The 25,625-nt window shown below is 46.9% G+C and overlaps 1 protein-coding gene across 1 annotated transcript in view; it reads right to left on the bottom strand.

Moving 5' to 3' along the window:
* Nucleotides 1–25,398, bottom strand: part of Ttc7a (tetratricopeptide repeat domain 7A) — a 120,184-nt gene extending 94,786 nt beyond the window's left edge. Inside the window, exons 1-3 of the mRNA XM_042675400.1 lie at nucleotides 24,894–25,398; nucleotides 12,033–12,196; nucleotides 4,839–5,007 (exon numbers count right to left, since the gene is read on the bottom strand). Coding sequence (XP_042531334.1) covers nucleotides 4,839–5,007; nucleotides 12,033–12,196; nucleotides 24,894–25,086 — 526 coding nt within the window. The 5' untranslated portion in view covers nucleotides 25,087–25,398. The remainder of the gene's footprint in view (nucleotides 1–4,838; nucleotides 5,008–12,032; nucleotides 12,197–24,893) is intronic.
* Between the last annotated feature and the right edge of the window lie 227 nt (nucleotides 25,399–25,625).

The following is a 25,625-nucleotide window of genomic DNA, read 5'->3' on the forward strand; positions in this document are numbered from 1 at the left end:
CACTCTGACATCAATCCCACATCCTAGCTGCTCATTATGATGGGCTCCAGACTGGGCAGGAGACCAAGACAGGCCAGAATCTTCCCCACACACCCACTTTGAGAGGCCAGGGGGCTGTGCTACAAGGATCAGTAGCCCTAGAGCTGATAAGAAAGACCTACAGGATGACAGTCAAGTAAAAAAGAAAAAAGAAGAAAAAAGAAAGACCTTCACATATGCCACACACTGGATCCAGCTACACCTGACACCATTCCTCCCCAGAGAAATTTCCATTTCCATGGGCTCATAAATGTTCAGGCCCTCCTCTTTTCTGTGATTAGTTTTCCAGGTAGTTAATGTTGCCTTTCTGTTGTTACAATCTCTCGAACACCCCCAGAAGCATGGTGTCAGAGGGGACAAATCCTGAAGTACAGGCTTTGCTGAGCTAAGGTCAGGGAGGAGTCATGAGGATGGTGCCATATCTTGGCTGATACACAGTCTCAACAGCTTGGGCTGAAATACAGCCTCTGTGATCTGGAAGTGAGACGTGGAGCCAGGAGGCTGGCTTTAGGGCATCTCGGGACGGCAGCCTCTAGTGAGTATTTCCTAGAACAACAGAAATGCCAACAAAAGCCAGACCTGCAAGCTTCACTCCTGACAACCCCTCCAAATGAGGCTGTGTCTAATTGTGTACAACAATCCCTGATGGTTGAGAATCAGGTCAGATCATTGGAGCAGAAGTTTTCTGCCCCTGCTAAAGGTAGTGCCAAGGCAGGCAGGGAGACTAGACTGAGCCCCAGAAAGGCTGACCACCTCCTCAAGCCCTCACAAGGACCTGCTGTGGCTCTCACTGTGCAGCTTGAGGACAAGGAGCTGCCCACCCCATCCACTGCCCACAGCTTCCCTTATAAACTGACTAGGGCCTAAGAGGAGACCCAAGGCCTACTGTTGAGGGCAGACTCCCCAGGGCCTGGATCTAGATCCAAGGACTTTGAGAAACTAGTATTAGCTTTGGTTCCTCATCCATGTATCCAAATGCCAATGACTAGGGGAGCTATAAAGCCAGACAGGCCTCAAAGTTGCAAACCAGTCTTCCAACAAACAGCACATCTCCCAATCATCTCAAGTGTCTCACTCCCACTAGGAGAGAACCTGTCTACCAGCAGCAGTCCAGAGGAGACTCTTTATAAATGTCCATTTTAGGTGGTCAGAAGGCCAAGAGCCAAGGCAGGGCTTCCCATGGAACAGGGGTGGAGGCAGTCTTGGGGCTGAAAGAACACAGTCATATAGAAAACCCACTGTCTTGACCCAGCAGGCACAGCAATAAGCTACAGACCAGCCACCACCAGTGTGTTTCCCTTTCCTTCTTTTTCCAAATAGCAGACTTCACTGATGCTAAGACCTATCCGTTGATTCAGACTGGACAGGAATGAGTGGCATCAAGGAGCTTGTATTGTACCAGTTCTGCTAATAGCTACTGCATGTTGCACTTATCCTTGAGGGAGCAGACTTGGCTTCCTCCTTGCTGCTCTCTCCCTGCTGCTCTCTCCAGAGTAAGATCCAGCTGTTCATCTTAAGTGTCTTCAGTAGTTGCCTGTTACAAATGGCACTTTCTCTACGGGAGCTGGACTAGGGACCTCAAGAAACAAAAGAGGTCAAATCTCTGGAGGAAGGAACTCACTAACCTGACTGGAGAGATTTTACATACTGTACCAAGAAAGACCCAAGAGAGCTTGGAGGAAACACACTGTGAGCTCAAAGAAAAGGGGAGCTCCTGGTGCAGAGGCTGCCTAAACTGTATCAGAGAATCTTGCAGCTCATCAATGTGCAGAACAAAGAAAAAAGCTGATGAGGGGCTGGGAAGGTGGCTCGGTGATTTTAAAGAGCTTGCCTTGCACGCATGAGGCCCTGGGTTCAATTCCCCAGCACCACATAAGCAGAAAAAGCCAGAAGTGGTGCTGTGGCTCAAGTGTGCTAGCCTTGAGCTGAAGAGCTGAGGGACAGCGCCCAGGCCCAGAGTTTGGGTCCTATGACCCACAAAAAAAAAAAAGCTGAGACAAGACAATGGCTCAAGGCAAATCAAAGGGACAGAACTTCAAAGATGATGGAGGGCACCAAGGTAGATCTTGTGTGGTGAACACTTGGGGCTCCAAGAGGGAGAGGTAATGAAATAATCAGCACAGCCAGAAACTGATGATTCATGCCTATAATCATAGCTGGTAGTGTCCAGGCCCTGAGGTCAAGCCCTAGGACTAGCACCAATTAAAGAAGAAGAAAAATAAAAGAAATAATCATCACAGGAAGATTAAACACATTGTGGAGGACAAAGTAAGGGAGGTAGAGAAATAGGAAGAGAAAGAATACAGGCATTTTATGGTTAATGTACATATGTGAAAATGAAACCAGGGAACTTAAGGGTGTAAGTGGGGTTGGGAAAGACAGGGGAGAATGATGAAATGGGTGATATTGATTAAGATGCATTGAACTTATAAACTGATTTGTACAACTACTTTTGTACAACTACTAAAAGATGATGATGATGATAATAATAATAAATGATCAGCCATTTTCAGGGGATTTAAAGTTCAGTGGAAGACAGACAGTCAGGAGCACTTGGAACCAAATGCATAGGGATCTTCCAAGGGTTTCACAAAAGTGGGTACTAGGGCAGACAGACCTTCCTAGATAGCCCATGAAACCAAAGTATTCTTGACTATTTTAATAGAGTAAATGGAAGATGTTCCTGGCCCAAACATACCAGGATGGTAGAGTTCCATATAGAGTATGTACCTGTCACCTGCACCTGAACAGTCTAGGGACTCAAGTGTGAGTATGAGGGTATACTTGACCTGGCAGGAGGGCTTCCAAGATACTATTATTCTGGGAACCCAGGGGCCTCCTGCTGCTACCATCCTCATCTTCTCACAGGAAACCAGGTCACCCATCGCTATTTCCTTCCAGGTGTGGCTGTCACCCATTGCATGGAGAGACCCACCAGACTCCCAACCCAGATGAGTCAACATGGTGCACACCCAGGCAGCCTTGTGCATGGTCTCAAGCACACACAGGGTCAGGCAAACCTCGGCATGCCAAGCAGCAGGTTGTGGTCACTGCAACAGGACATGGAGGAAGGCAGAGGGGAGGCAGGCAAGGGGCTACATGCAGTCACCAGGGGATACTGAGGGATGGGGAGCTAGCAGAGCCCACACCCAACAGCCCAAGCCTGCAATGGCAGCTCCTTACCTCCCTGGCAGGACCTCTGACCACCAGGACTGTGTTCCCCCAAGAAGCTGGAAGCATGCTGGAGAGAGTAGAGAGCAGGAGACAGGGAGCAATATATACTGAGCCAGGATGACAGAAGAAAGGACTGAAAGGACACCCAAGGGAGGGTTTTTGGTCCCAAGAGATCCAAAACAACACAAATGTCAAAGGGAGATTATCCCCAAGACTGGCCCCATTCCTGAGGCCCAGAGAGGGGGATGAGTGAGCAAAGGAGAGGAGCGTATCCCACCCAGAATGGACCCTTCCAATAGGCAGCTGCCTTCCCACAAGCTGCCTCTACATCTTCTCAGAGTAGCCAAAGTAGCACATTTCCTTGGATGGTGTAAATTCAATGAGGAAAAGACTCAGGGACCCTGGGTGGACAGCCAACCCTCAGGAAAGGCCCTCTTGTTAATCAAGGAGGATGTACCCTCCACAAATGTCACAGTCACTGGAACCCAGAACAGACAGACAAATCATGTGTGTTAGGGTAGGAAGGGGGTTCACGGATTCCAAGACCAGGGTCAGAGACTGGAGCTTCTAGCCTTGGATTTACCATGCATCTAGGTAACTTTGGGCAAGGTACCTCTTGTCTCTGGGCCTCATTTTCCCCATCTATAAGATGGAGAAAGGATAGAGACACTCAAGAGAGGATGTTTGTTTCAAGACATTCATGTCCCTATGTTCCTACTAATACAGAGAAAATGTTCCTATCTATAAGAGAGGCTAACACGTACCCTACTGATGCCAGGCACCAAATCCCCACAGACCATAGGCAGATCTTTTATTAGACTTTTCTCTGGGGGTTGTAATAGGGAGATAATCAAATATCCAATGTTCCTGGCAACAGCAAAGGCAGAGGGTGCTCCCAGGATCTCACTGCTACCAGTGCCCACCTGACAACTTATGGGTCCAGGGAAGAAGGAGCCTGGAAGCTCCAAGTTTGGGGCAGGTCTTTTACTAACATTTAGCACATTCGGGGCCAATTCCGTGGCACTATTTCCCTGACTGGACCAATCAGTCTCTCATAACATTCTTCTATCATTGATCCTCTGTGTCTATCAGTTCCCTCCCTCCAGAGTGTCCTTGACCCTGGGAAGGCTGGAAGCTACTCCAGGGCAGAAGTGCTTATCACTGTATCCCAGGAGCTCCATGCTGGGCTGTTCACAGTGGGTGCCCAATACCTAAAGAGTAACAGACTCCTGGGCAGCAGTGAGTACGATGTGCAACTGGATAACAAGATGGCGCTTGAGCCTATTTCAACATGTTTAAGCAACCTGCTGACTCCTTCTGGTCATGGGAACCCTGAGAGGGTAGGTATAATCTTGCCTCTTGAATAAGTAAACTGAGCCTAAGCAAAGTATAAGAGGCTATTTGCCCAAGGGTACACAGCTAGGTAACTCATCCACAGAGACAGGGTGACCTGGCTACCATGAAGAGGTGCCAACACAGGATACCAGTGCCTGGCATTACCCGGTTAAGTGTCTGAACACTACTGTGTCCACTGCCCAGAGCTGTTGCCTGCTCCAGGTGCTTGGGGGATAGAGTGGAAGGACTGGGCAAGGGTAATAGGGAATCCAAGATGGTTCTTATGCTACCTTTGATGACAAATGCCTCTGCCAGCAGTCGCATCTGATACAGAGGCTTGTTCTCCACGGACATGTCATCAATCCCAGCCCGGGCATACATGCTGATGGCATCTCGGTAGGAGCCCTCCACATAATGTAGCTTTCCCAGGATCAGCATGGCCTCACACATGTACCGTGGCTGAAAGGACAAGGATATGTTAGCAGGCTCCTGCTCCCAAAGCTTCTACCCCAGACCATCAGGTACCCTGAGATGAAGACCCAGCTTGCACTGAGCCATAAGCCATTAACACCTCTCATCTTCCTGGAAGCCTTCCCTGATTCCACACTCCCCTCACCATACCTGGGTCCATGGCCCATTTTGTGACTCTTAAGGAGATGTTTATAAAGTCCCTCATTTCTTCATTGTGCGTGGGAGCCTAGACTCTTACACCACTACAAAGCAAGCCCGGCCTTTTTTCCTCTTCTACAGCCCCAAAGACTTTAGCATAGGCTAAAGGAACTCCACACTTATTCTGAACACAAGTGGGGAGGCAAGAGTGTATCAACTTTTATGGGATCTGAAGCTTATAATTAAGATGGGTATATTTATGCGTGCACACACATAGGCACACATTCACAGCCCAACCAGGACCTGTAGAGGAAGAAGAGTTACATCAACAGTAGGGATAGGAGACAAGAGAGGGCCTCATCTTATCAGAAGTAGGGCAAAGTACAGACAGGGCTTTTGGCTTTGAATTCTGTCCAAAAGTGCCTGAATTCAAACTTGCTTTTTTCCCCCTTCTTACTCAAGTGCTACTTGTACCTAACTCTCCACACAACCTGCCTGACTCTTCCTGGTCATGAGAACCCCAAGAGGGTAGGTACAACTTATCTTACAAATAAGTAAACAGAGCCCAAGGCCTTGTCAGGATCTCCTCAGGAGATCTGGTCAATACTGATCACCTCACCCTAGCATGCCTAGCATGGACTATATTCACAGCCAGAGCGCCCAGAGCTGCTGACTAAGGGAGTCTGTGCTGGCCCTGAACTGGAGCAATCCAGCCCTGAGCTCTGGTCTTAGTATGGATCCTGTCTACTCTGGAGGGCTCCCACCTCTTGAGACCATTCACTGCAGCCCATCTCCATTCCTATGCTCAGCTGGCCCACTATGCTTTAAGCTAGGCTCTGGCCACTGCTCCTGCTACAAAGCTACCAATCAGTTCTACAAAGTTCCCTACAGATACAGATCTGACCTCAATCATGGCAGGAAGATACTCTCAATCTCCCCCCAGGAGAGGTAAGAGTCAGGGGTACCTGTGACCCCAGATTCTACTATTCTCCACCATGCACAGCCTTCTAAGAAGGTAATTTAAAAAACAAAAAACAGGACAAAGCAAAACTAAGCCCCGGGGAAGCCAATTTCTCCTTTCACACTGGTCTCTGTTTTTCATAAATGAATAACCTTCTGTTGCCTTTGCTTACTCTGGTCCCCATTTAGCCTTCACAGATCCTCCTCCATCCCTTGAGCCTTGTTCAGGCCTTCCTCCTCTTGGAAGTCTGCCTGACCAAAGGAGCTTTCTGCTGAGCTCCTACAATGTCTCCACGAGTTCATCCACTCCACCCCTGCCCATCTGTCCTCCCTTTGACTACTGATCAACTGAATTTACCAAAAGTATTGCTAATTCCCCCACAGAGGCCTCCCACTTCCTGGGCCAGAGCCACAGAGATGACACATTTTCAGCCCACAGTGCTTCCAAACTAGATGATGAGTCCTCCATTCTGTGCACTGGTCTCAAGTTGATGGGCTCATTTCCTCCCTGCCTAGACTTTATTCCTCATTGGTGAGAGGAGGACAAGAACCTCCACTCCTCACTTCCCATCCTAGCAATACTAAGGGCATTAACAGGGCAAAGTCCAGAAGATAGCTTTCAACTGTTCCTGAGGAAGGAGCTAAATAAATACAGGGTATGAGTAATTATTATAAGCACCTTCTTGTACAGTACACGGGGAGGGGAAAGGATACAAGGCTCAGAGGACACATTCCAGGCCACAGTGAAGGGATGTGGCTAGTGATGGCTCCTGTTTATAATAGAGCTTCCCCAAGCTGGTGAAAAATTAAGAACAACATAGTAAATACTTTGTAAGCCTAAATCTGTACTATTTTTAAATCTCCTCTGAAAGTTGTCTTTGTTGTCTCTTTCTTCTTCTTTTTGGTGCCAGTCCTAGGGTCTGAACTCAGAGCCTGAACACTATCCCTGAGCTTTCTTGCTCAAGATTAGAACTCTATCACTGAGTCACGGCTCTGCTTAGTCTTTTTTGGTAGTTAACTGGAGATAAGAGTCAGACAAACTTTTCTGCCTAAGCTGGCTTTAAACTTTAATTCTCAGAATCCTCATAGTAGTTAGGATTACAGGCAACAGCTAAGGGTACAGCAACTGTATCCTTGGTAATGGTACAGTTTTACTGTAGGTTTTTACTTTTGTTTTTAATGCCCTTATTTGGTAATATTAAAAGTCAGCTAGGAAGCTGGGCGCTGGTGGCTCACGCCTGTAATCCTAGCTACTCAGGAAGCTGAGATCTGAGGATCGCAGTTCAAAGCCAGCCTGGGCAGGAAACTCCGTGAGACTCTTATCTCCAATAAACCACTAGAAAACCAGAAGTGGTGCTGTGGTTCAAGCGGTAGAGTGCTCACCTTGAGCTGAAGAGCGTAAGGACAGTGCCCAAGACCAGAATTCAAGCCCCACAACCAAAAAAAAAAAAAATGTCAGTTACCTCCATAGGAAGACTGTGGGATTCTGAATTTGCAATGTTTTTGGTCTGTCAATCCAAGTCAGGGAACCACAAACCCCAACATAGTACAGAAATGCTCTATAGAAAATTGCTCAGCAGGCCTGGGAATGTGGCTTTGTGGTAGAATGTTTACCTAGCATGCATGAAGCCCTGGGTTCAATTCCTCAGTGCCTATATATAAACAGAAAAAGCCAGAAGTGGTGCTGTGGCTCAAGTGGTAGAGTGCTAGCCTTGAGCAAAAAGAAGCTTGGAGATAATGCCCAGGCCCTGAGTTCAAGCCCCAGGACTGGCAAAAAAAAAAAAAGAAAGAAAAAGAAAAAAAGAAAAGGAAAGGGCTGGGAATGTGGCTTAGTGGTAGAGCGCTTGCCTTGCATGCATGAAGCCCTGGGTTCAATTCCTCAGAACCACATAAATAGAAAAAGCCGCAAGTGGCACTATGGCTCAAGTGATAGAGCACCAGCCTTGAGCAAAAGAAGTTCAAGGACAGTGCCCAGGCCCTAGTTCAAGCCCCAAGAGTGGTAAAAAAAAAAAAGAAAGGAAGGAAGGAAGGAAGGAAGGAAGGAAGAAAAGAAAGAAAGAACGAAAGAAAGAACGAAAGAAAGAAAGAAAGAAAGAAAGAAAGAAAGAAAGAAGTTGCTCAGCTGGGTGGACAGGGCGCTCCCCTACTGTGTGGCTCCTTTGCCACCTATGCTCTGTGTCTCACTGACCTATCGACTTAAAGGAAGAATGACCTAACAGAGATCCCTGGTAGGGGAAAGAGATAAGAAAACATTTCATCGTAAGGTGAGACACTATAGGGAGTGCTAGCATATCATAAATAAATCTAAGTTTCTTGATCATAATTTTATTTCCATTTCAGTACTTTGGGTGGGGGTGGGGGTGTCAGCACCACTAGAGACCACTAGAGCTTGAAATACCAAGACAGATGGGCCTGGATTCAATTTTACACCTGCTAGTGTGTCCTTGGCGAAGTAAGTGATCATCTCTTAGGTCTCTGAAATGGGGCTAAGTTGCAAAAGGTGACTGAGAGGTCTCTGTGGGCTGCTGCATTGGCTGGGGCTCAGTGGATAACAGAAGTTAGGACAAGTAGCTTGTTTTCACCAAATTCCTGAGACTGGGCCAGACAGGATCATAGTAACTACCAAGTTCGGCATTTTAGGACCACCTCTCCTTTCCATTCATGAGAGTTACTTGGAATACAGGGGACTCCAGCTGAGATTGCATCTGCTGCCAAAAGGGCACCCAGCTATACCCTTTAGAGTAAGAGAGAAAGACCTCAATTTGCTTCTAACATTTTATTTTTGCCCAATCAGCACCAAGCTTTTGGCTTTGGCCTGGATAGCAATATCTCCACGCTACTCGTGCCTATATATGTCTGTTAAATAAAACATAGTAAAACTTGTATTAATGAGTGGGATTGGCAAACAAAATGGTTTGCACATCAACAGCTGCAGAATCTATTCACATTCAGTTGTTTTTGTGAGTTTGTCTTTGGCAGTACTGAGGTTCGAACTCATGGCCCTGTGCTCGTTTGCTTGTCTGGTGCTCTACTACCTGACCCATACCTCCAGCCTATTATTCACTACAAATGAGGTTCACGCAGAGAGAGTTCCATCTGAAAGCTCTCACCAAAAAGAAGCAACTTGTCAAATATGTCTTAGGGCTCTATGGAAAGCTCTGCTGAAGGATGTACAAAAGCAAAAAAAGCCAAGTGGACACATCCTCTCCTTTGAGGACAGGAGTGAGGCATTCCAGGATAACAGGCATTTCAGGATCTCTATCGGTTAAATTACTTGTCCATTGGATACATTTTCAAATAAGCCTGCATCATATTTATTTTAAGAACACATAAAAATATTTAATGGAGTCTACTAGAAAGACTCAAATGAGTCAGGTACCAGTGGCTCATGCCTATAATCCTAGCTACTCAGGAGGCTGAGATCCAAGGATTATGGTCCACAGCCAGAGTAGCAGGAAAGTCCATAGACTCTTACCTCCAATTAATCACCAAAAAAAGCTGAAAGTGGGGCTGTAGCTCAAGTGCTAGCCTTGAACAAAAACGAAACAAAACAAAAAAGCTCAGGGACAGCATCTAGGCCCTGAGTTCAAGCCCCAGGACCAGTACCAAAAATAAAATATTAATAAATAAATATTTTTGCAGAAGCTTGGAACCTATCATAGGAGTGAACTTTTCTGATGGACACATGAGGAACTAGATGGACCCAGAGGCCAAGAAACAGGCTTAATACCAAGCAGCTATTTTAACTTAACACAGACCTCCCAATGCTAAAACAATCCCCCATCAAGGAAGCAGAAACCTCATGCTGCGAGTATAGATGCTCCCTTCTCCCTTGCACTGGCCCCCTCCACCGCTCTGTATGTCAGTCCCCAGCCTCTGGCCTCATATTCCTTCACAGCCCTGTTATTCTCGTCACCATTCCCCTTTGCTTTTGCTAAACTCAGCAACCTTAAGGAGATTCTTATAAGAGGATTCTTCAATTACATAATGCCTCCTCTACATGGAATGCTCAGCATACCTTTATATGTTCAGACTCTGCCTCTTCTTCCAAAACCAGCACTCAGAAGGGCCCAATTCTAATACTACCAGTACTCCTGGTCTGCTCTCTAGCTCACTCCAGGGAAATGCCCCTTCAGACTGACCTCCTCAGACACTACTACATGCACAGTCCATCTGGGACTTCCCAACAAACCTGCAACTTCCTGGAGGGCAGGTTTGTCCTGATTGCCCTCAGCAAGCATAGCATGATGCCTGGTACAAAACAGGCCACAAAAACATGTTTAAAGGAGTAAATACATGGGAATATCTCCTGCCTGAGTCTCTAGTGACATGCAAGTACTGCTAGTATAGAAGGAGATATACTTTAATCCAGAAAAGTAGTTTCAACTCTGATACACGAATCACTGGGAGATATTGCTGAGACACAGGGTCTGATTTGCATTTTGTACATCTTACCAACTCCCCAATGATGCCCACACTTTTAACGAGTGGATTATACTTAGTGCAACACAGTTCTAGAGTAAACTGTGAATATTTTACTTCATATCTTGGAGACATCAGGTGCTTAACAAATGCACATGAATTTACACTACTTGCTCTACTCTAGAGTTTTTGTTTCTACTCTGCATGTTTGCCTGCTTCCAGCTAGATCATGGGCTTCTTGAGTTCTTACTTCTCTCTAAGAACCCCCCAAAGGAGTCCAAAAAAACACGTTCACGTTAGGTCAACCAAGTGCTGTTAAATTAAAAAAAAATTCCTATGGTCACAAGCACAAGATCAAGACACATTTAAAAAGATAAAAACATGGGCTGAGAAGGTGGCCCAGTGGTAGAGTGCTTGCCTTGCATGCATGAGGCCCTCGGTTCGATTCCTCAGTACCACATAAGCAGAAAAAGCCAGAAGTGGAGAGCTAGCCTTGAGCTGAAGAGCTGAGGGACAGCACCCAGGCCCAGAGGTCAGGCCCCACAACTGGCAAAATAAATAAATAAATAAAAAGATAAAAACAGGTGAAATTAATTTTAATAAAATTTCCTTTAATCTAATACAAGCAGAGGATTATCATGTGAGTATATAATCAATATAAAGTTAATGCCCTTTTTTATGTTGATTTTGTTTTTGTAGTCCTGGACTAAACCTAGAACCCTTTACTTGGTAGACAGGTGTTCTACCACTTGGCCACACTTCAGCCCTTTTTGCTCTGGTTACTTTTGAGATAGAGTTTTATTGCCCAACAACATGCCTGGATCTTGATCTTCCTATATTAGTTAGGATGACAGACATACATCACCATGCCCAGTTTTTTCTGTTGAGATAGTGCCTCATGAACTTATTGCCCAGGATAGCTTGAAACCACAATTCTCTGGATCTCATCCTCCTACACAACTGATACGGCAGGCATGCATAACCAAGCCCAGTTGTTGCTTGAGATAAAGTCTTGCAAAACTCTTTGCTAAGGCTGATTTTGAACCATGGTTTCCTTTGATCTCTACTGCCTCAGTAGCTAGGATTACAGGTATGAGCCACAAAAATTGGCTTAAAAAAAGAAACAAAAACAAAAACAGGGTCTCACTCCTAACTCCCCACAAGGGCTGGCTTCGAATTCACAATTTCCTTCTTCTGATTCTTGACAGCTGGTATTAAAGGTATACACCACCACGTGTGGCTAAGTCAGTGCTTTTTTTATATTCCTTGTTTGTATGTCTTTGGAATCCAAGGCATATTTTAGATTTACACTCATGTCTCTCACTGTAGCTGCTGGAAAGCCACACGTGGCTGGTGGATCCTGTCCTAGACACAACAGAGCTAATCCCAAGAGCCTTCTTCTCAAAGAACAAATGACTCAGGGAGGGCTGCTGGGCTAATATGAGACAAGAGGAAAAGGAGAGGAGGCCTCAGGTTTGTGGCGGACAACTCACCGGCAGCTTCCCATGGTTAAGGATACTGCTCAAATAATTTTTGGCTTCATTTATCCTATGTTCATTCTTCTCCAGCAAAGGGATGGAGTCTTTTATTTTGGCATGGTTCTCCTTCAAATACTGTTCCAGGAGGGCCTCTGCCAGCAGCAATTTCCCAAAGTCATCTGAAAAACATGACAGGGATTAAAGTGGATGGTAATGGTCCTAACTCCCTTGAACAAAGCAGGTGGAGAGATGGTACACACTTGTGGACCCCCTACCCCTACCCCTGCACACAGCAACATGAACAGAGGCCTGAAAAAAAAAAAGAAAACATTTTCATAAACTGAAATACTTTTTAATCCTAGCTACTCAGGAGGCTAAGATCTGAGAACTGGGGTTCAGCCTGGGCAGGAAAGCCCATGAGGCTCTAATCTCCAACTAACCAGCAATGAAAATGCAGCTATGGCTCGCAGGCCAGCCTTGAGAGAAAAAGCTAAGGTACAGTGTCCAGGCCTTGAGTTCAAGCCCAGTACCAGCACCAAAACAATGGACAGTCTACCATAGTCACAACAGGAATTTGCCCCTTTGGGACTACTTTCTGTTGTAGCTCAGTAGACGAAAAGATAAGAGTTCTCAGGATAAATTCCTAGAATTTCAGAATTTAAAATGAAGGAAAAAAAATCATAATTATACCTTGCTGTAGGTAATAAGTTCTTAAACCAAAAAGACATTTTCTTCTCAAACTGAAGAGGAAAGTGATATGGGTGGTTAAATAATGCATTTTCACATGCTAGTGGTTTCTATGTAATCATAACTGGTTTGCTTCATTTAAAAGTATTTTAGTGCCGGGCTGTAATCCTAACTACTCAGGAGGCTGAGATCTGAGGATTGCGGTTCAAAGCCAGACTGGGCAGAAAAGTCCATGAAACTCTTATCTCCAATAAACCACTAGAAAACCAGAAGTGGCACTGTAGCTCAAGTGGTAGAGCACTAGCCTTGAGCTGAAGAGCTGAGGGACAGTGCTCAGGCCCCGAGTTCAAGCCCCACGACCGACAAAAAAAAAGTATTTTAGTGTGGCTCAAGGATAACTTGCAGCCAGAGCAAAGAGGAAAAGTAGAAAATAGAAGGTGGGATACACATTTACCTGTGCAGTAAGACAAATCTTTAAACTTGTTTAGTACTTGCACTTTTTCTCTTGTATTCAGCTCATATGCATACCTTACCACCTAACAGTGGCTTTGTACTATTTAGTTTGGGGTTTCCCCTACCACACTGAACTCCAGTCTTGTGGCCCACCACCTTATTCCCACTACCTGCAGCAGAGGTGATCTGGTATGGGAGTTAGGTGCTCTGTGTGCAGGGTTTGAGGTCAAGAGTAGTTTCATAACAGCCTCAGGTAGTTGTACTCATTGCCTCACCCCAGTACACAGGGTGAGGCCCAGCCTATCACCCAAGGCAAGAGCCAAATAAATACCTGTCGAGTGAATCAGATCCTCTCAACTCTCCAGAAAAGAAACCATCAGGATCCAATAATCTATCTAAGAATGTCTGCTCAGCCCACCTTTTCACAGTAGTTTTTTGGCTGTGAGGACAATGTCCTCAGATCTACCCAGGGGAGCCACTCCAACTCTCTTGTGATCACTGTTATTTGCCCCAGTCTCCAGGTCACCAAGTCTAAAATGGTATGCGTAGAATCTCCTGTGGACAGCAGTCCTAAGTCCAGAATTCCAGCTGTGCGGGTTCAGGAGAGTTTGCATTGGGAATGTTATTAGATACTCTGCTACCTTTTTTTTTTTTTCTGGTGGAGGTCCCAGGGCTTGAACTCAGGGCCTGGGCACTGTTCTTGAGCCCTGAGTCTCATGGGTTTTCCTGTCTGGACTGGCTTTGAACTGTGATCCTCAGATTGCAGCCTCCTGAATAGCCAGGATTATATTAGCCACTGAGGCCCAGCTATATCTCATGACTTAAAAAAATTTTTTTGTCAGCTGTGAGATTTGAACTCAGGGCCTAGGTGCTGTTCCTGAGATTTTATGCTAAGGCTAGTACTCTACCACTTTCAGCCACAGCTCTACTTCTGGTTTTCTGATGGTAACTGGAGATAAGAGTCTTACAGTCTTCCCTGCTGGGGCAGCTTTGAACTGGGATCCTCAGCTCAGCCTCCTGAGTTGCTAGATTACAGGTGTGAGCCACCAGCTTGGTAATCTCATGGTTTTTAAATGAACATTTTAACAAAATGTCCACAAATGCATCTGGTTTAAACTATTATTCAATACCCATAAAGCTTAAGTTGGCAGAACCTCAATGAAGGGCTACTTGATAACATTTTTTTTTCTCTCCATTGAGCCAGCAATTCCAGACCTATAGATGTCCAGGTACATGTAAACTGACCTGTGTATAAGGTAATTCATGCAGCATTATTTATACTAACAAAAAAGTAGAGGCAGTCTTTATGTCCATCAACAAGAGGCTATTTCAAGTATGATATGTCCTTAAAAAGGGACACCATGCAGCCATAAAACAGAATGAGGGGGGCTGGGAAGGTGGCTCAGTGGTAGAGCGCTTGCCTTGCATGCCTGAGGCCCTGGATTCCATTCCTCAGCACCACATAAGCAAAAAAGAAAAAAGCCGGAAGTGGCGCTGTGGCTCAAGTGGTAGAGCGCGAGCCTTGAGTTGAAGAGCTGAGGGACAGCGCCCAGGGACAGAGTTCAGGCCCCACAACCGGACCCAAAAAATAAATAAATAAATAACAGAATGAGGGTGCTCCATGTGTGCTGTTATGAAATTAAGTATAAGAAAAATTGATGAGACAGTGGATTACATGCAGTGACTGTAATACACCACTGCAGGTTTCTGTATGTATGTGTGGGTTACACACACACACACACACACACACACACACACATACACACAGGGCTGGGAAAGTGGCTCAGTGGTAGAGTGCTTGCCTTGCATGCCTGAGGCCCTGGGTTCGATTCCTCAGCACCACATAAGCAAAAAGAAAAAAGCCGGAAGTGGCGCTTTGGCACAAGTGGTAAAGCGCTAGCCTTGAGCTGAAGAGCTGAGGGACAGCACCCAGGCTGAGTTCATGCCCCACGACTAGACCCAAAAAAACAAACAAAAAAAAAACACATACACACACACAGAGCACAGAAACCTTGCTGACTGATGGGGAGCAAGAAAGGGCAATGCTTTTACATGTTCCCACTTTTTGGTATCTATGTAATGTTTGAACGGCATGAATGTATTATCCACCAAAAACCATATTTAAATCAAGCCAGGACTAAAAGGTAATCTTCCTCATTTCCAAATCTCAACCAGGGGCTGGGAATGTGGCTTAGTGGTAGAGCACTTGCCTAGCATTCATGAAGCCCTGGGTTCGATTCCTCAGTACCACATAAACAGAAAAAGCCGGAAGTTGGAAAAACAAACGAAGAGGTAGAACAATGCTCGATGGGAAATGTACTCATTATCTTACGCATGTAACTATAACCCCTCTGTACACTATTTCTACAAAGGCCAGGAGTGGCACTGTGGCTCAAGTGGTCAAGTGCTAGCCTTGAGCACAGACAGGCTCAGGGACATGCTCTGAGTTCAAACTCTAGGACTGGCAAAAAAAAAAATCTCAGGCAGGAGGAGGGATCTGCTGCCCAGAGTAGGTGCCTAGACCAGTTCCCTCTGGTAGCCTAAGCTGCATACCTCTGTGCAAGTTGTTGTCTCCCTCTAACCTGTACAACTTGTGTAAAACCTGGGGGAGGGATAGGAGTTTGCTCATATACAGGGAAACATCTTCCTGGGGATACTGGACTTGCTTCAGCCTCGGTCCCCAAGAGGGCCAAACCCTTTGCTCCTGGAACCTCTGCACTCATACTGTAGCTCTGCTGCAGCCACACCAATGCCCCCTCCCACACTGCCATCCGTCAAGCCACTCTATTCCCTCCACTATCCACCTGCCTGAACCCAGTCTTCCCGCATCTCCTTAGCTGGTGTCTTTTATGCCAAAAGAAATCAGCTTCCCTCCCAGAATGCACCTCTTCTTTCTTCAAAAACAATGGGAGTGTCCTCCCTCTGGCAAAGGTGTTCAGATACTTGTGGTACAACCCAGAGGGGATGAGTACAAAGCCTGGCAGTGTCCTGTAGACACTGGACAGAGTAATACTGATTTCACTGGGTTTACTAATAAAATGGGAAGTGGTAGTACCTTGTGTCCTCTTCTAACACCCTCCTTCTTCCTTCTCTCCCTCCCCCACTCCCACTCTTTTGTTTTGTTGTCCAGGAGCTTGAACTCAGGGCCTGGGCACTGTCCCTGAGCTTCTGTTGCTCAAGGCTAGCACTCTACCACTTAAGCCACAGCACCACTTCTGGCCTTTTCTATTTATGTGGTACTGAGGAATCAAACTCGTGGTTTCATGACTACTAGGCAAGCACTCTATCACCAAGCCACATTCTCAGCCTCCCCCACTTTTTTTTTTAATTAATGTCTTAGCATGTAACTGGAGATACTCCCAAATGTTCCTGACCCAGCTGGGATTATAGGCATGTACAACCACGCCAGGCTTTTCATTTCTTTAGGACTTCATTGAACTGTATTCTATGAAAGTAGTGTACAACAGATTAGAAACTGAAACAAAACCAATCCTTTACCACCAACTACCAGAGAAGCACTGCTGGTAACACTGAGTGACTCTGGCTGTGAAAGGGGGAACTGATCTTTGCTGAGGACTCACTAAGTGCCAGACACTTTACTAGATAGATCGTTGCTTTTTGTCTTTGTTTTTGCAGGTCCTGGAGCTTAAACAGGCCTAGATGTGTTTCTAGGCCTCTTTGTACTCAAAGGTAATGCTCTACTTACTTGAGCCACAGAGCTACTTCTGGCTTTTTCTGAGAAGTTTATTGGAGATAAGAGTCTCATGGACTTCCCTGCCCAGGCTGGCTTTGAGCCCCGATCCTCAGATCTAAGCCTCCTGAGTAGCTAGATTACAGGTATAAGCCGCTGGTGCCTGGCTAGATAGTTTTATTTAACCTAGGTAGGTATTATCCTATGAGTGATAATACAAGTTAGCTGTATTGTCAGGGTCACAGCCACTGCCCAAAAATAATCTCTCTGATATCTTATGTGGAGCAGAGCTTCTGGTAATTTACAAATAAAGAACAGTTCAGATTCATAAAGAGTAAGGTAAAAGCTAATAACAAATCCCAGGGCAGGGATAAGAATTGTTCTTACTTTCACTTACCTATAAGTTTCAGACTTTTTGACAGTTGTGTGTCCGTGTGTGCTCTGGATGGAACTCAGGTTGTTAGCTTTGTAAAGGAAGTACTCTGCCACTGAGCTACACCCCTAGCTCTCAGACTCATTTATTCGCACTTCAGGTCCTTCCCCAAAAGCCTTTTACCCTCCCTATTGTCTCCCTACTCAGCCTATTTTCTGTTTAGTAGGTCCTCAAAAGTGTTTTCCTTTCCTTTGTTCAGCAACTCCCTGTCCAATCCCTCTCTTCCACTTCCTTCTTCTTTTCATTCTCAGCCAGTTTGTGAACCAAGGACACTTTGAATTGGAAATTCTGAATTTTAGTTGCTAAGAGTTCAGATGCATAAAAGCATCCCTATTCTCTGCAAGCAAACTGCATCCTTTTTTTTTTTTTTTTGACGGTCCTGGTGCTTGAACTCAAGGACTGGATGCTGTCCTTAAGCCTCTTTGTGCTCAAGGCTAGCACTCTACCAGTTGACCTGCAGCACCACTTCCGGCTTTTTTGAGTAGTTTATTGGAGATAAGAGTCTCATGCAGACTTTTCTGCCTCAGCTGGCTTTGAACCATGATCCTCACATCTCAGCCTCCTGAGTAGCTAGGATTATAGGTATGAGCCACCAGCACCCAGCTACCATCTTCTTCTTCATTTTTTTTTTTTTTTTTTGCCAGTCCTGGGGCTTGAACTCAGGGCCTGGGCACTGTTTCTGAGCCTCTCTACAACTTGAGACATAGCACCACTTCTGGCTTTTTCTGTTTATGTGGTACTGAGGAATCAAACCCTGGGCTTCATGCACGCTAGGAAGCACTCTACCACTAAGCCACATTCCCAGACTCCCAGCTAGCAGCTTAACATCTTTGTCCATACCTACTCCCTACCTCAGGCTAGACCTGGTGCTCCAGGTTTCTGGGCCAGGCATTCGGGGAAGCCTTCCTGATCAACTGGGAGCTGAAAGAGCCTCTGGAGGCCCAGCCTCTGTCTTCAGCTGAGTCTTAGGTGCCACCCAGCCTCCTCATCCAATTCTTGTTTTGAAGGCCTCTGATAGCTACTTTTTTCCCCTCTCAGACCTCCTAGGGAACCAGGGCAAGAGACCTGTTTGGAGGCTACTTGCCTTCCACCCATATTTGGAGAAAGTACTTTCCTCTCCATAACCTGCTCCTTTGCAGTTAAGAAATGTGGGTCTGTCCATCCAGCCAGGACAGGTCTCAGATTCAGCTCTTCCCTATTAGGTTAAACAAAGGCACAGTGGTATTGGAAATTGCCACCCCCATTGGTGTTCTAACCACAGCCAGGGTAGGACAAGATCACCTGCTTCAGACACATTCCTGGCACCTTAGAAGGCAATGTTAAAAACAATCTCCAATTTGAAAAAAGAAAAAACCAGGAGCTGGTGACTCATGCCTGTAATCCTAACTACTCAGGAGGCTAAGATCTGAGGATCTAGGTTCAAAGTGAGCCCTAGCAGGAAAGTCCTTGAGACTTTTATCTCCAATTAACCATCAAAATGCCATGAGTAGAGCTATGGCACAAGTGCTAACGCACTTGACCAGCACTCCCCTCGCCCCCAAAACATTCATTTAGCTAAAAACAAGGATTAGGTGGGGGACATGCAGGTGCTAACTGCATTTTTTTAAACTTTGCTATCTGTTTGAAAATTTCCTAGCAAAATATTGGAAGGGTAGAACAACTCAGCAACCAAATATCATCTGTAGCCTATCTAAATGCTAACTCTACCAAACTATAAATTTATTTAATTCCTAGATTTTTTATTATATAAAATAATGTTTTTATAATATTTTCATAAATGTAATTGCTGGCTTTTCTGTGTGTGTATGTGTGCACACATGCATTCGTGTGCACTTATGTGTGTGTGTGCACCAGTCCTAGAGCTTTAACTCAGGGCTTGGGCATGTCCCTAAGCTTTTTTGTTCTAGGCTGTGCTCTACCACTTGAGCTATAGCTCCACTTCTGGCTTTTTGGTGATTAACTGTAGATAAGAATTTCATGGGGTGGGGGGGCGGGCAGGAGGGAAGGGATAGCAAGGGGAAACAAAGGAGGAGGCAACAATGCTTGATAAGAAATGTACTCATTACCTTGCCCGTGTAATTGTAACTCCTCTGTACGGTATCTTCAGAATAAAAATAAATAAATAAAAAAGAATTTCAGGGGCTTTTCTGCCTGAGCTGGCTTTGAACCATAATCCTCAGAGGAGACACCAGCCCACAGGAAGATTTTTTTTGAGAAGTAATAATGGTATGTTGGAGCCAGGCATTGGTGGCTCACATCTTTAATCTTAGCTACTCAGATGTTGAGTTCTAAGATCACAGTTCAAAACCAGCCTGGGCAGGGAAGTCCATGCAACCTATCTCCAATGAACCACCAAAAAAGACAGAAGTAAAGCTGTGGCTTAAGTGGTAGAATACCAGCCTAGAGCACAATAGCTCAGCCAGGCCCTGAGTTCAAGACCTAATATTGGCACCATGCATGCATGAGCGCATACATGGCGCATGCACCCACACCCACACACATAATGATACGGTGGTTCTATGTGTTTTTTTTTAAGTTCCTGTTTAATTAACACAGAAACAGCAAAGGGGGGAGGGGGAAATGGGCTGGTGTATAGTTCAAACAAGATAGTTCATGACTTCATAACCACTGAAACTGGATGATGATTGATATATGACCTTCATTCTGTTTTTTCTCATATGTTTTGGATAATTTCTAAATTGAGTTTTCTTTTTTGTTTTTTAAACACTGGGATGGGTCTTTGTTTTTACAAGAACAAACCCCAGAGCTGCCAGCATGTTCTGGGGTTCCACTGTTCCATGCTGACCAAACCTACACCGGATATGAGTGAAGAAAATGCACAAACAGGGGCTGGGAAGTTGGTTCAGTGGTAGAGTATGGGTTCGATTTCTCAGCACCACATAAGCAGAAAAAAGCTGGAAGTAGTGCTGTGGCTCAAGTGGTAGGGCGCTAGCCTTGAGCTGAAGAGCTGAGGGACAGCGCCCAGACCCAGAGTTCAGCCCCCACAACAACAACAAAATAGAAAACGCACAAACAGTAGCAACCACCTTCACCCTGTTCAGCGGTGGGAGAAGCTCCTCAGGCAAGAGGCTGAGGAACCTGTTCAGCATCTTCTCCCACAATTCCCTTCTTCTTCTTCCCCCCTCCGCCCGCCCTCCCTTCTGCTCCCCCCTACTCCCCCCCCCCCCCCCCCCCCCCCCGCTCCCCCCTACCCCCAGTGGCTACAATCTGGGAGCTACTTTCAGTTTCTAGAAGAACCTGTGACACAACAGAACCTCAAGGCCTTAGTAAAATGGTGTTCCATGGGACTCAGCCCCCTTCATCAATACCTTCGGTCCTCTTTCACATTAGTTAATGGCTGAGGCTTTGAGGCACTACTGTGAGACTCTAATGGGCCACATGAGACTTTAAGAATCTACTTTTTGGGTTGTATTGCGGGGAAGAGTCAGCATTAACACCCCCACACAGAATAGGTTTTCCTATTCCAAAACAACTGTCAATCCAAAAATGTCCTATATATGGACTATGGAAGTCATTTTCTTTTTGTCCGTCCTGGGGCTTGAACAGAGGGCCTGAGTGTTGTCTTAAGGCTAGCACTCTATTACTACAGCCTCGGCTCCATTTCCTGTTTTCTAGTGGTTAATTGGAGATAAAGAGTCTCACAGACTTTCCTGCCTCTGGCTTTGAACTTTAATCCTCAGATCTCAGCCTCCTGAGTAGCTAGGATTATAAGCATGAGCCACCAGCACCCAGCTACATTTCCTTTTCTATCCTCATGTTAGTGTGTCCATGTGTGTATGTGCACATATATGTCTATGCATGTGCGGGCATTTTTAGGGATAGTGGATTTAACAGCAGGAAACAATAATTCACAGAATCATACCCAAAAATTGTCAGGAGAAACTAACTCCAAAGCCTTTTAGGGTCCCTCCTTACCCAGTCACTTCCCACAGGAAAGCAAGCCCAGTCTCTAGCCCATCCCAAACTAGAAAGCTTACTGCCAGAGACACAGACTTGAGCACCAACTTTATCACAGACACATTATGTGACCTCTCTAGGTCTGGGCCCCCATGTCTACAATAGGAGAAAATTGCTCTATTTACAGAGCTGGTTCAAAGAATTTGAAAAGCCAGACACAGGTGGTTCACACCTGTAATCCTAGTTACTCAGAAGACTGACATCTGAGGATCATGGTTCAAAGCCAGCCCAGGCAGTAAAGTCCTTGAGACTCTTAATCGTCAATTAACTCACAGAACACTGGAAGTGGGGCAGTGGCTCAAAGTGGTAGAGCGCTAGCCTTTGCAAAAGAGCTCAAAGACAGTCCTTAGGCCCTGAGTTCAATCCCCACAACTGACAAAAAACAAAAAGAATTTAAAAAATAGAGACCCTTCATACCATATGATTTGTAACCTATACAAATGTTTCCCAATGATGGTCCACAGATTCTGGTCAAACCAGATTTGAGAAATACGACATTGCCATATTGCTCACAAAAGGTGAGCACACAAAAATGAGCTCTGAGAAGTCCTTAAGTTTTAGGATTTCATTATTGTTGTTGTTTGTTTCATTTCTGGATCAAACCAGTCATTCCTGCTACCTACAGCGGACATTTCTACATCTACATCTCTAATATTTTTTTATCTCCTAAAGCAGGATCTTACTATGTAGCCCAGTAGCCTGGAACTGGCCATCCTCTTGCCTCTACTTCCAAATGTTGGGATTACAACAATTGTGCACCACTATGCTTGGCAGTCCTGCAGTTTTTTTGTGTGTTTGTTTGTTTTTTGGTCCGGTCGTGGGGCCTGAACTCTGGGCCTGGGCGCTGTCCCTCAGCTCTTCAGCTCAAGGCTAGCGCTCTACCTCTTGAGCCACAGCACCACTTCCAGATTTTTTCTTTTTGCTTATGTGGTGCTGAGGAATTGAACCCAGGGCCTCAGGCATGCAAGGCAAGTGCTCTACCACTGAGCCACCTTCCCAGCCGCAGTCCCGTAGTTTTTAACATCACTGAATCCATTCTAATTTCTTAATGCTTTGGTTCCCAAAATCCTTCCCTCCTGGGACATCAATTTAAGGAACTGGACAATCTCTTCTCAAGCTCTAAAGAACACCTTTAAAAGCAGTGGTGCCACTGGGGGAGGTGGGATGCAGAAGGCCATGGTTCCTGCCATAGTCCCAGTAACTTTCTCTTTGGTATCACACCATTCATAATCGTATACCTCACCAGGGATCCACTCCTTCCTGCACAGGTCAATTTCATTCCCCCCCTCCTTTTTTTTTTTTTTTTTGCCAGTCCTGGGGCTTGAACTCTGGGCCTGGGTACTGTCCCTGAGCTCTTCACTTCAAGGCTAGTGCTCTTGAGCCACAACACTACTTCTGGCTTTTTCTGTTTATGTGGTACTGAGGAATCAAACCCAGGACTTCATGCATGTTAGACAAGCATTTTACCATTAAGCCAGATTCCCAGCCCTTCATTCCCACTCTTGCAAGCCGCATCACACATAGAAGACTGAAAGGGCTTTGAATTTATCTATTCATCCTGGAAGAAGGCTCATCAGCTTCTCTCAAATATGCATCTTTGCAAGTCGCTGGTGGGGACTCTGTAGCTGCTGTTACTCAGCAGGCTGAGACCTAAGTATCTCGATTTGAAGCCAGCCCAGGGAGCTAAATCTAAGAAACTCTTATCTCTGATTAACCAGCAAATAGGAGTGGAGGTATGACTCAAGTGGAAGAGCACCAAGCCTTGTGAGAAAAAGCCAAATATACACCTTTCAGTCTGCCCACTGCCCTTACTGCCAACTCAGACTAACTTTAAAATCTCAGATTGTACGGGCTGGGAAAGTGGCTCAGTGGTAGAGCGCTTGCCTTGCATGCATGAGGCCCTGGGTTTGATTCCTCAGCACCATATAAGCAAAAGGAAAAAAGCCGGAAGAGGCACTGTGGCTCAAGTGGTTGAGCGCTAGCCTTGAGCTGAAGATCTGAGAGACAGCGCCCAGGCCCAGAGTTCAGGCCCCATGACTGGACTCAAAAAAAAAAAAATCTCAGATTGTGCATCCCACCAAAGACCCTCTACGCCATCCCTCCATGATCTTTACTTCCAGCCCTCCTTGGGCAAACATACCCTGTCTTTCCCAACACAAGGCAGGGGCCAGTCAAATTCTGATTCCTTGAGACTTTTCCTTTTTCCTATAGTCTAACTCATTCATGACTGCCTGTCAGTCACCTCTCCCATCCACTCCAGTCAGTCAGTAGGGGGTGAGGGTGGGGGCGGCTCTGCAGCTCTGCATGGTGAGTCTTTGAAAAGAAAGAGCACAAATGATTTTGAAGATGTACTTAGAAACCTGGGTTCTTGCCCATGTAATTGTAACCCCTCTGTACGGTATTTTCGCAATAAAAAACAAATCTGGGTTCAAATCTTGTTTCTGTATCTTCTTGGCTGGATAATCCAGTTATTTAACTTCTTCTGTGGCCTCAGTTTGCTTATCTACATAGTGGGAAGGAGGGGACAAGAGTCCAGCTCTGGGGGTGGTTGCAAGGTGAAACGACTTGGATAAAGCCTTTAGGACACCAGAAGAGGCTGGGAATGTGGCTTAGTGGTAGAGTGCTTGCCTAGCATGCAAAAATCCCGGGGTTCCATTCCTCAGCACCACATAAACAGAAAAGGTTGGAAGTGGCATTGTGGCTCAAGTGGTAGAATGCTAGCCTTGAGCAAAAGAAGCTCAGGGACAGCGCCCAGGCCCTAAGTTCAAACCCCAGCTCTAGCAAAAAAGAAAAAAAAATCTAAGACACCATAAGAGAGTACACAAGTTTTAGCTAGTACTATTATTATCATAATCTCCCCCACAGAGCCTTCCCTAGCATGAGTGGTCTTTACAAACTCTTCATATCTGTATTTATTCCTTCAACTGAGGTCCCGGGCACACGGAGGGCACTCAGGGAGGCTTTCCAGGCTGAGAGGAAAGTACCAGGAACAAGATCATAGGCCAGAGACTGGGCGGGGTGTTCCCACCACCCCACTAGGGTGCTTTCCCGCCCCAGTACAAGGGCCCAGCCCAGCCAAACCAGCCCTACCGCTAAAGCCACAGTCTGCTAGGGCTGGATGGGGCCCCATCCCACCACAGATGAGAAACTGAGGCTTGCCAGGCCTCTTCCCCACTTCACCACCCCGATGCTAGACAAACCCGCACTCGTCTGCTGTGGGTGGAGCTGTTTTCAACTTTATTTGGTGGAAAAGAAGAGGGGCAAGCAGGAACCGACAGAGTCTCCACCTGAGGATTTGGGAAAGGCAGAGTTCCCTCGTCCATTCACTAATCTGATACCGGCCAATACCCCCATTTCACGATACACGGGGTTACCCACAGGGTACTAAAGGGCAGAAAGCAAAGGCGTTTCTGTTTCTTTCCTCCAGGAACTCAACTTGCATGTGATTTCTCCCCCCCTGCTGCGGGCAGAAGGGCCTTCCTGGTGGCCCTGGCTTGCTCTGGGACCGGGCGCTGCGGGGAGGGTAGTGCCCGGCGCCGGCTGGCTCCCGAAAGTCGAGGCGCGCTTCCTGGAGGAGGCGGTGCTTTTCGCGCGCGAGCAGCCGGGGACCCAACCCCTGCCCTCTCTCACTCACCGGTGTCCAGAGAGGTGAACCTGGCGCTCGGGCTGCCTCGCCGGTTGCCTCCGCTGCCGCCGCTCCCGGGCATGCCCAGCGACTGCAGCTGCCGGACCAGCTCGGGCACGCGGTCCCAGTGGCCCTCGGCGCGGCAGCGCTCCAGCTCGCTTTCCACCTTCAGGTGGGAGCCGTGCGCGCCCTTCGCAGCCATCTTCGCGCGGGCGTTGTCATGGGAGGGGCGGCTGAGAAGTGGAGACCCGGTCGGGGGCGGCGTCCTGGCTGGGGCGCAGACGCGGGCGGGGTAGACGGAGGTGCAGACGGCAACTGAGGTCGAGGTGGCAGAGGGGCCCCAGGTAGTGGCCGTCGGGCAGCAGCCGCAGCAGCTTCCAGTGCACCGCCCGGGACCTCCGGGCTGGGACTCCGGCTTCTCGGCCCCACCGCGTCCAAAAGCAGTCTCCGCCTCTGTTGCAGCACCTCCTGGCGCTGCTGCCGCCGCCGCTGCTGCAGCTGCTGCCACCACCCCCGCCCCAGGCCTGGGCGTCGCCCGCCGCGGACCCGCCCCTGGATCCGGCTCCACCCCCCAGGGGGCGTGGCGAGGCTCCGGCGAGCCGGGCGCGGGGGCGGCCAGCGCGGCCACAGCAGCCAAGCGCGCGACGGGCGCTCACGGCCGCCCCGGCGCCCGCCCCCAGCCGCCGGCGGCGAGTCGGAGCTCACTTTAATCCTGCGCCGAGCCCGGGCGCCGGGGGGCGT

Source organism: Dipodomys spectabilis, unplaced genomic scaffold (assembly GCF_019054845.1).
Source record: "Dipodomys spectabilis isolate Male_0828 unplaced genomic scaffold, ASM1905484v1 ptg000026l, whole genome shotgun sequence".
Taxonomy (NCBI): domain Eukaryota; kingdom Metazoa; phylum Chordata; class Mammalia; order Rodentia; family Heteromyidae; genus Dipodomys; species Dipodomys spectabilis.